The 11,096-nt window shown below is 35.7% G+C and overlaps 1 protein-coding gene across 5 annotated transcripts in view; it reads left to right on the top strand.

Annotated features, from left to right (window-relative positions):
- Positions 1 to 11,096, top strand: part of CCDC91 (coiled-coil domain containing 91) — a 270,185-nt gene that overhangs the window by 85,242 nt on the left and 173,847 nt on the right. For 4 of the 5 annotated variants that reach the window (XM_015560769.1, XM_015560768.1, XM_015560767.1 and 1 more), the window contains 3 exons: positions 1,353 to 1,513; positions 2,935 to 3,138; positions 4,058 to 4,162. In XM_015560769.1, coding sequence (XP_015416255.1) covers positions 1,353 to 1,513; positions 2,935 to 3,138; positions 4,058 to 4,162 — 470 coding nt within the window. Of the gene's footprint in view, positions 1 to 299; positions 389 to 1,352; positions 1,514 to 2,934; positions 3,139 to 4,057; positions 4,163 to 11,096 lie in introns of all 5 variants that reach the window. The other variant, XM_006758915.2, reaches the window with a different exon arrangement.

The following is an 11,096-nucleotide window of genomic DNA, read 5'->3' as shown; positions in this document are numbered from 1 at the left end:
GAATAATGAAGATTAGAAAAAAGTCATTTCTGAGACAGATATATCAAGTAAAAATATGAGTTGAAATTCTAGTTTTCTGTATTTCAGTTAAAATAGTGAAATGCTTACATGAGAAGCTAGAATGCCTCTCACGTATAGTATAAAATAATACTATAAAGTAGTATTATTTTATAAACACAATTGCTATGAAGTAAAAGTATATCTAAGATAACTAAATGATACCTGTAGGATACCAATCAGAAATTGATAAATTATTTAGTTTATTAATACCTATTAACCTTATAAATATTTTTCTTCAGGCAAAAATGCAATTTCCATTGTGAGCTGTCTTCCAGAATTTATGGTAGAACTTCGCTGACGTTGCCACTAATGCCAATGTGGAATAAAGGTCTTTATAATTTAGAAAGTCAGAACATATAAATAGATTACTTATAAAAATAATTTACTCTTCTTAAACTTTAAAATGCATAGTATAAATACATGTGTTTGAATTTTTAGAAAGAATTCTAAACACTGCTATAAATGTGTCCCATAGATTGATATGTAATGTTTTAATATCATTATTTCCTTTGTCAAAATTATAATATTACTATGAAAATAAATTAATATATATAACCTGTTTATTTTGCCCTCACCAATAGTTTTATTTTATTTCATGCTTGGCAATTGGCTTTCCTTTTGTGACCTTTGAATTTGAAATCTAATCACAATCTAATAATGTTTTGTTGGGAAATTAATTACAGAATTGTATTTCAACATTGTTTTTCTTTAAAAACAAGTTGGCATACTGACTGACTTCAATATGAAAAATCTATTGTTGTTGAAAAAGAAATTAACACTGAGACAGTTGGAGTAATTATTTTAAAGTAATTATTCTTCCCCTTTGCTGACTTTATTGTACTAATTGATTTGACTTGGATACTGGGTCATCAGGCCATTGAGTTCATGAATGCCTCACTTGTCTTGCTCACTGCTGTCTTCTCAGTGCCTAGTTAATGCCTGTGCCTGGCACTAGTAAGTATGCTAGTGCTTTTTCTGAACTAACTTTTGATAGTTAGGTAATATGTTTGAATACTTTCTCTGAGTTAGAAATGAACTTCTAATGGTATTATGTTATATGTAAACACTAAGACATTATTGTCTTGTTTGCCTGAGTCTCATGTGGAAATATCATGTTAAATTTAGAAACACTAGTTTTAGATTTCAGGTAATGGCCCTTTAGGAATAGTTATAGAATTCTCATTTTCAGTCATTTTGCTTTTACTTCCCTTTCCCTCTCTGCACTCTCTTTTCTTCCCTTCAACCTGTTGGTTATTTTCTCTTTAATCATCTTTTTGTTTGTTTTCTTTCAGTATCTGGAGTCCATCTTTCTCCAGCTTCTCCTGCGATTATACTAGACCATGACCACTCTTCTCCCACCATTGGCTGCCTCTCTTCTGAGCCCATCATTTCATCACCAGAGATTACACATGCAGACACCACCATTGTCAGTCAAACTGTTCCTAAAGCACAGGTAAGGACAAGCCTATCTTTATAGGAAATCTGCATGCTTTAAAAAAAAAATTGTATACTGATTGAATTAACTTTTAAAGATTTTCTGATTCCTTTTCTTAACTTTCTGAAAGATATTTCTGTAGACACTCTAACTTTGAGGCTAATATCTAGAATTCTGAATAATATGTTTGTTTTGGGGAACAATTGCAAGGTATTTAAGTAACCTTAGTTACCAAAATATGGTTTGAGTGTCCAGTTATTAAAATTGACTTTGTTTATTTTAAATCTTGAACTTCAAAAGAGAAAATAATTACAAATAAAGAATAATCATTTCTGTTTTCAGGGATGCTAATTGTATGTTTTCAGGTATTAGAGTGTTCTTTTCAATTTTATAGTAAAATTTTAAAAGATTGCAGTCTTAGAGTTTATTCAAATATTTATTGACCCAGGCATTGTGCTAGCAGCTAGATGCTGGATTTAATCCAAATTTTCCAGGTGCTATACACAATCTCACATTATCTGGTATCTTTACTAGAAAGTGATGATTGATTAGAGGTTATTAATAAACTAGAGTCCCGGTGCACAGATTTGTGCACCAGTGGGGTCCCTCAGTGTGGCCTACGGGGAGCAGGCCAAAACCAGCAGTCCAACGCCACCTGCCGCTCCTGCCTACCACTCCTGTTCATGCCTGCCCCGCTGTGCCTGCTACGGGCTCTCACTGAGTCAGTCCTGATCAGGAGAGGCTCGTGCTGCCACAGTGGCGCTTGCCTGGTGCTCGCCAGCCGTGAGCCCTGTGTTTGGTGCCCCTCTGTCAGCTGAGTGGTGCTCCCACTGTGGGAGCACACTGATCACCAAGGGGCAGCCCCTTCTTTGAGTGTCTGCCCCCTGGTAGTCAGTACATGTCATAGCGACCTGTCGTTTGGTTGTTCAGTTTTTCGGTTGGTCGGTCACTTAGTATGTAATACATATATATATATATACACATACACACACACACACACACACACATATATATACACACACATATATATATACACATATATAATATATATGTGTATATATATATTTCAAATTCTGATTTACAATTTAAAATATAAGCAAATTCTGGTGTGTCTAAATTTAAGAACTGATATCAGATATGCCTCTTCTTAATTATACACTTTCAGACATACGAAAAAATTTTAAGTTTTTAGTGCTTTGCTTGCAAAATAATAAATGCTTTGAACTCTAAAGTTTAGAGGAAATTTTGTATCTTACTGCAAAGATCAGGTTGTTGTAATAGTTTGAGGTCTTCTGTTGATTTACTTAAAGGGTGAAATAATTTCGGAACCCTTGCTACAACTTAATTTCCAAATGTGGTTTCTGGTGCCCTTTGGATGTTTTCATTATTGGTACAGTGTAAACTTTTCCCTCTTGTATATTTTTTTTAATGTGGTTTAGATTCAGCAATCAACACACACTGATCTGGATATCTCACTTTTTCCATTGGGTTTAACTGATGAGAAAAGTAATGGAACAATTGCTCTTGTGGATGATTCTGAGGATCCTGTAGCCAATGTATCAAACATACAGCTTCAGCAGAAAATTTCAAGTTTGGAGATTAAACTCAAAGTTTCTGAGGAAGAAAAACAGAGAATTAAAAAGGTATATTTACATTTCCCTAAAAACTGTTTAAATTATACATTCTGGAAATTTGATAAAATCCCTGTGTTTGATTAAAAACTCATCAGGGGAAGAAGACTGTCCCTTCTTGGCTGTAGGTTAAAACCAGTCATTTGAGTATATCACTTAGAATTCTTTGATAAGAAATTTCTGGTCTTAAATGTGTACTTTTAAATATATGATCATCTTTTACTAGATGTTTGTTTTCTCTAAATAATGCTTTTTTTCTGGTTTATTTTTATTTATCTTGAAAGTAGGTAGTATTGTGTTTCTTCCATAGTTTAGAAGGTTTGTAACATTGTCTTGTTCCTATATAACAGTGGTTCTCAACCTTCTGGCTCTTTAAATACAGTTCCTCATGTTGTGACCCAACCGTAAAATTATTTTCATTGCTACTGCATAACTGTAATGTTGCTACTGTTATGAATCGTAATGTAAATATCTGACATGCAGTATGGTCTTAGGAGTCCCTGTGAAAGGGTCGCGACTCACAGGTTGAAAATCGCTGCTGTGTAAAAGTCAGGCATCATGGGATATTTGACAAGAGTACTTACATATACAGCTATTTTAGTAAATTATTTATGTTCTCATTTCTCTTTCCTTAAAATATCTATAAAAGGGCCTTAGCAAATTTATGAAAGTATATGTAGATATAGACTGTGTTGATTACAATTGACTTAGGTGCTTTTATTCATTTATTAGCATGAATAATTTTGGTGTTATAGCAATGTTTGATATTGGTCTGGAAATGAGAGTGAAGCATACAATCTATAATATTGTTAAACTTTAAATCATACTTCCTGTGGGTTTTTTCCTTACCAAACATTTTCTGCTATGTTGATTGAAATAATGAAATATATTTCATGCCATGACATAATTTGTGCCTGGATTTCTCCTTTAGGATGTGGAATCATTGATAGAAAAGCATAGTGTCTTGGAAAAAGATTTCCTTAAAGACAAAGAGCAAGAGGCCATTTCTTTTCAAGATAGATACAAAGAACTTCAGGTAAACCGCCTCTGCTTACAATTTAATGTGTAACCTTTTGATAAAGCATGTAATGTGATTTCAAATAGTGCTGAATAAATATTTTATGAATGAACAATCAACCAGTATGTAAAATATTCACCAACATGGATAAAATTAATCATAAATGTAATTTTGAAAAATATGAATCTGTGAGGGTTAGTTGTTTGAGACACAGTTTGGTGAAAGATACTCTATTTCTGATGGATAAAATTTGGAATTTGGACATTCTGATTTTTCTTATTTGTGATTATATTTTAAAAGAGTTTAGAATCCTGTAACCCCTGAACTGAGATATTTAATTTTTTTATATATTGTAATCAATGTCTCCTCGTTGCCTCCTCAAATTTCCTTAATAAACTTGTTTTTTTTTTTTTCTGTTCTCCCCCCGCTCAGTAAATGGCAGTGCTATCTTTCCATTCCCTACGGCTGAAAACGGCATTTATCCTTTTTTTTTTTTTTTTTTGTACTTATTCATGTCTGTTCCTTCAGGGAAACCTGTTGGCTTTACCTTCAAAATATTCAGGTTTCCACGATTTATCATTCTGTTCACTGCTACTAACCTATTCTAGGCCTTCCTTATTTCTAACCAATCTTTATGCTTCTGTCATTGCCTAATTATGGGCTATTCTCCACCTTGCAGCCACTGTGATCTGTTCAATACTTAAGTCGATTTTGTTATTTTTCTGCTCTGAAGTCTTTAGTGGCTTCTCATCTCACTCAAAGTAAGTCAAGTGAGTCCTTAAAATGGTTTGCAAGGACCTCATTTTAATAGTCTCCTAAGTGGTCTTCTAGCTTCTGCTCTTGCTCTTCTCCTTAATGAGTCTTTATTTCAGCAGATAGAGTAGTGCTTTTTAAAATTTAAGTCAAATCATTTCCCAGACTTAATTCTCATTCTCCTTCCAGTGTAAGTCTTTTGGCTTCTCCAACTTTTCCAGTTTACCCCCAGCTATTTACTTACAGCAGGCTTGGTAATAAAGTCCAGGTGAATGTGTGAGCCTGTCTGGGAGGGCATTCCTTGGCTGTTGGAGTGGTGAGTGGAGGGAAATGGTTTATGATTTAGTCACAGCCTCTCTGCCTGGAATGCCTTCCCTCCAGATATCTACATGGCTCTGTTAAAAATTATGTACAACATGAAAATAAGGAAAATCTGAGCAGTGTGTTCTTTCGATGTCTAGGGGAACATTGTTTAATAGACCTACCCAAGGATTATTTAGGAGAATGTACTTCATTTGACTCATGGTTTATTGATATTACATGCTAATTATGTTTCTTCCGCAGAGGCAATGCCTGTTTGTTCAAAAAGATAACCCCATGGGATAATCACCAGTTTTGTCTCTAACCTAGCCCTCTTTCCTGTTTAACAACCCGTTATTTAAATAATGTAAATATATATATATATAAAATCTTCAAATGCACTTTGAACCCATCTTGACTTCTGATTTATTGAGTCTTAATAAGTGAGTAGAATAAATCTGGGATGTAAGTTCAGTTTATATTTATATGAGACACATTTTAAGTCTTTGAAAATTGTATTTTAGTAAGTCTCAGTGAACCTTAAGATACCTGCTCTCGTGGAGGCTTCCTTGGACCATGCTATATAAAATGAGAACTGTGTATATATTCAGCATGCCCTAGCCCCCTTTCTTTGCTTTTTTGCCCCTCACAGCACTTACCTACACCTGTTATTTTATTTTTATGTGTTCATTTTTTTGTTTTCCTCCCACCAGAGTGTAAACTCCATGAGATTAGGAGCTTTCCTTTCTAGTACCTAGAGCAATACCTGGCATGTAATGTGGGTATAATGGGGCTCAATATTCTTGAATGAGTGTGCACTAATATTGTGCACCCTGTTCTCCAAGGGCTCATCACATTGTGTAAGGTCACATTCACCAGCCCCATACTTGGAATTAAGGTGCTTATTAGAAGCCACAGTACCGAATACTGACAGAACTTAGTGTTTCTTCTGTCTATGTTGAATAACTTATTCTGAGCCCTGTAGTGTGACATATACCTTTGAAAATTTAGTTTTTCAGTCTGTTAATGGGAATAATAACATACCTGAGAAATCATCTGGGGCCATACAGTACTTGAGTTTTTCACAGTAAAGACTTATATAAATGCCAAGGGACATTATCATTGTCTTTCTACTTTTACTATTAATAGTGATAGTTTAAAAGTTACAACTTGAGTCCTCAAAACTAACATTCAATTTAAAAAGCTCTTTCTTATCCAAAGAAACCGTTTTCAGATACTTTTTTTTCAGCACTTTTACTTTGGCCTCTCTCCCTTTTTATACCATGTGATTAAAAGAGTAAATTAACTTACGGAATATTTTATCACCTTGGCTAACTAAGTGATAGAAAATGTACTAGGAGGTCTCATAGCTCAATTGAACTTAAAGGCAGGCATGCTGTTTAGCTGGCACAGGTAACCTCTGGTTTTTGAAAAGTACGCTTTATGTCACTTTGCTTTTATGAAAGATCTACATTAGTACCTGTTTTCCAAAGGATTTTATTTTTTATTTTTAAAAAGGCAAAAAGTGAAACTAGTGTTCAGTGTTTGTTGTGGTATGATGAGTGATTGTTAATTATATCCTACACATTTGGGGTGTTTTGTGTGACACCTTCTATCTTGTTTAAATGACACCACACAGATTGGGGAAAGGTGGAGGCCCCTTTGTTAATGTCGGGTGTTGGGGTGAAATTACAAGTTTCCCACTCAGCCACCTTTGACACCCTGGGCAGAAGGGGTGCCCTTACTCCAGAGAGAAAGTGTAATGTCAGGCCCCATGTAGACTTTAGCTGATACCACCCTGGCCTGGAGGAGGAGAGGTACCTGGTAGCAGTTCCCATGTGCTTGTACTAGCACCATGGAGCCAGGTGGCCTTGCTACTTCTGAGTGGTATGCTAAATTTATATATAGGATGAAATATTAGCAAAAGTGAGCTTTTAAATAGTGAATATATATTAAATTTCTTGCTTGAATTAGTGATTTGCCCATCATTCCTCAGGTACTTGAAAGTAAATATATTTATCATTTATTTCTTCTGTAGAGCATGGCAATCAATATTTTGTTGCATGTGATATTTATCTTTCACTGACTGGCTTATTCGCTTAGCATGGTGCTCTCCAGGTCCATTCATGCTGTTGCAAATAGCAAGAACTCCTTCTTTTTTACCGTAGCGTAGTATTCCATTGTGTAGTTGTACATATTTTTTATATTAAGGAGTATGTAACATACAGGTGTTCCAAATATTTGTGGAACTTAATAAAATAGAAAAAGGTTTTTGCTATTTATGATGACAAGGATAATATATTGGTGCCTGCCTTTCTGTGGTATCCTAAATAAAGCAAAACATTTAGGAATATGAAAAGATCATACTGACAAGACTAAATTAACTGAGAAGCCTCTTTTCTTAAACTGTTTGTATACTTATATATTTATAAGAACATATTATGGGACGTGTGGACAATAAGGGAAAATAAAATTTATACCTATTCACCACCACCACAAGATTTTTCATGTGTTATCAAAATATAGGGCTTGAATTTTTAATTTTATAAATTCATCTACCTTTACTTAGGCTAGTTTTGGGTGTGCCTTTGTCAAGATTTTAGTCTGACCAGAGAAAGAGTAATTAATAAATGGAATGTTTGTAAAACCTTTAAACAAACTTTTTCTTAAAACAACATGAACTATTAGAGTGATTTCTGACAGTGTTGTTTTATGATATGGTCTAATTAGCAGGATAGGTGGAAGTTTGTGAATGTGCCCATAGCAGAAGGAAATAACGAATACTGTGAGCTCTGCAGTACAATGCGGGTGTGCACACGTCTCCTTTCCTGTTCTGTCCAGGGTGTGTGAACTAACTGGAGGAAGAAAAGTGCGTCATGTGTATTTGTTAGAGGTAGCTATTTAAAGGGCTCTTCATAAAACCTGAATAGAGAACTCATCTTAGTACAACTTGGATACAAAACTCTTTTGTCTTCTTTCTCACCCATCTCACCTGTGATGAGCTCTGAAGAAACTTGGCAGCTTATTAAAATACACATCTCATGCCGAAACCGGTTTGGCTCAGTGGATAGAGCGTAGGCCTGCGGACTGAAAGGTCCCAGGTTCGATTCCGGTCAAGGGCATGTACCTGGGTTGCGGGCACATCCCCAGTGGGAGATGTGCAGGAGGCAGCTGATCGATGTCTCTCTCTCATCGATGTTTCTAACTCTCTATCTCTCTCCCTTCCTCTCTGTAAAAAATCAATAAAATATATTAAAAAAAATAAAATAAAATACACATCTCATAATGTTACCACATTTTTTAAAATTCAATTAACGTCACAGCTCATTATTAAACGATCATCTCTGATAGTTGTCAGTGTGGGTACCTATAGCTAGCATTTGGAATTTTCTGTATGAATATTTAAAGATTGGGCAGTTCTTCCAAATGCCATCTCCTATTGAAATGTCTCCTGGTTATAGTAGTTTGATTTACTGCTTGAGAATTTTATTTTTAAAAAGTTATGTGAAAATGTGGTGTTTCAGAGGACCTTAAATTGACTTCATAAATGGAGTTGCACTGCTTCAGATGACTGCCCATCTTCTGTTGTTGGTTTCACTGGTAACATTACTTAAATATGAGTAGATACTATTCTCAATATGTTTGTGTACTATTTCAAATGAATACTGGTCAAGTGTTGCACATTGGCCCCTCAGCCAGAGGCTACTGCTTAGTAGAAATTAACCAGTTCTACATGGGTAACTCAAAGTACAGTTTTAGTCTTTTTTAGAAGTAGATAATGCTGAAGGAAATGTAAATTAAGGATAGCTTGAAGGCATCATATTTGTTTATTTAGCTATCTTTAAGAATGATTAACATTCTGAAGGAGAGAAAACAATTAAAGAAAAATAAGGATCTTATGTTTTGGTTGGTCTCATATGCCTTTCATTTAATAATACTAGAGGCCTGGTGCACGAAATTCGTGCACTGGCTGTTGGGGGGTGGGGTGGGTGGGGAACGCCCTCACCGCAGCCTGCACCCTCTCACAGTCTGGGACCCCTTGCTCCTTACTGCCTGCCTGCTCCCTCCTTACCACTCGGCTTGCTGCTCCTTAGCACTGCCATGGAAGCGAGAGAGGCTCTGCCACCACCACTGTGCTCACCAGCCATGAGCCTGGCTTCTGGCTGAGTGGCACTCCCCCTGTAAGAACACACTGATCATGAGGGGACAGCTCCTGCATTGAGCGTCTGCCCCCAGTTGGTCAGTGCACATCATAGTGACTGGTCATTCTGGTTGTTCCACTGTAGTGATAGCTTACGCTTTTATTGTATAGATGGAACTACCTGATAGACAATGTGCCCCCCTGAGGGGTCCTGGATTGGAAAAGGGTGCAGGCCAGGCTGAAGGACTCCACTGGTGCATGATCAGGCCGGAGAGGGATGCGGGAAGTTGGCCAGCTGGGGAGGGATCACTGGAGGACTCCAGGGCATGTCCGGCCCATCTAGCTCAGTCCCGATCGGCTGGACCCCAGCAGCAAGCTAACCTACCAGTTGGAGCGTCTACCCCCTGTTGGTCACTGAATGTCATAGCAACTGGTTGACTGTCTGCCCGTTGGTGGTCAGTGCACATCATAGCGAGCAGTTGAGGGGCCTTAGCATATCATTAGCATATTATGCTTTGATTGGTTGAACTGATTACTGGACCACTGGACACTTAGCATATTAGGCTTTTATTATATAGGATATTTTAGATTTGATTAGATAATGGGACATGGATAAATTTCAGTTGTTAGGATACCCATCTTCTTCACAACCCCTGTTAAGGAGTCATTATGGGGGGAGTTTGGTGAGAAATAAGTCTTCTTTTTTTTTTTTTCTTATTCCAAAATGAATTTTCATTACCAAACTCAGTTTAAATACTAATATTTGGAAGACCTCTTTATCAAACTGTATTAGAACAATAAACATTGAAATAACACTTTGATATATTCTAACGTTTATTCAAAACAAACTAGTAGAATTCTTTATATTAAAGAAACAACATTTTGAGGGTATTTTACTTAATATGTCAGTTGTACATTTGCTAAATAAGACTAGGTCAACGTAATACAGTTTTAAATTTTGTAGTAGTTTTATGTAATAGTTTTTACTGATCTCTTCATTTTACCTGTTTTGCTTCAATGATCTGATGCCCTTTAAATTTTAAAGCAGTAGTCCTCAATCTGGCTTACATTAGAATCTCCAGGGAAAGCTTTAGAAGAGTGTGTTTTAAAATGCTCAAGTACTTCCCACACCAGTTAAGTAATGTTTACAAGTAATTTAAACTACAAAGCAAAAAAAAAACAAAACAACGATGTATAATGAAAGCCTACTCCTTATCTTATGCAGTAATCCACTGACGCCCTGTTAGTTTATTTTTATGCTTCTATAGTCTTTTATAATGCGTACAAAAACCAACTATAACTTCCTCCCCTCCCTCCCTCCTTCCATTCTCCCCTCCCTTCTCCTCTTTTCTATACAGATGGTAGTGTATTAAATAAATACACTTCTATTATTTATTTTCTTTAAATTTCCCCACCTCTCCCCTTCCTTATTTAAGACTGTTTCTTGGAGGCCTTTTCATAGCGGTTCATTAAGAGATTCCTTATTCTTTTTCCTTTTCTTGATATTAGAGTATGTTATTCCATTTTCTTCTATTATGAAGTATTGCTGTCAATGAGTAGTTTTAATCTAATTCTTCTTCCAGTTGTTTGTTCTTTAAAATATTTTTTTTATTAGAATGTGTTCTGGTATTGGTCATTCAGTGTTGATTTCCCTAGACTTACAATGTGTTCTTTAATGTATATAGTTTGAATTCCTTTTTTTAAATTACAAGAAGTGTTTATTAAATTCAAATTTTAATACCATATTTGCCGGCGTAT

This window comes from Myotis davidii, unplaced genomic scaffold (assembly GCF_000327345.1).
Source record: "Myotis davidii unplaced genomic scaffold, ASM32734v1 scaffold535, whole genome shotgun sequence".
Classification (NCBI taxonomy): Eukaryota; Metazoa; Chordata; class Mammalia; order Chiroptera; family Vespertilionidae; genus Myotis; species Myotis davidii.
This window is presented reverse-complemented; position numbering and strand designations above follow the sequence as displayed.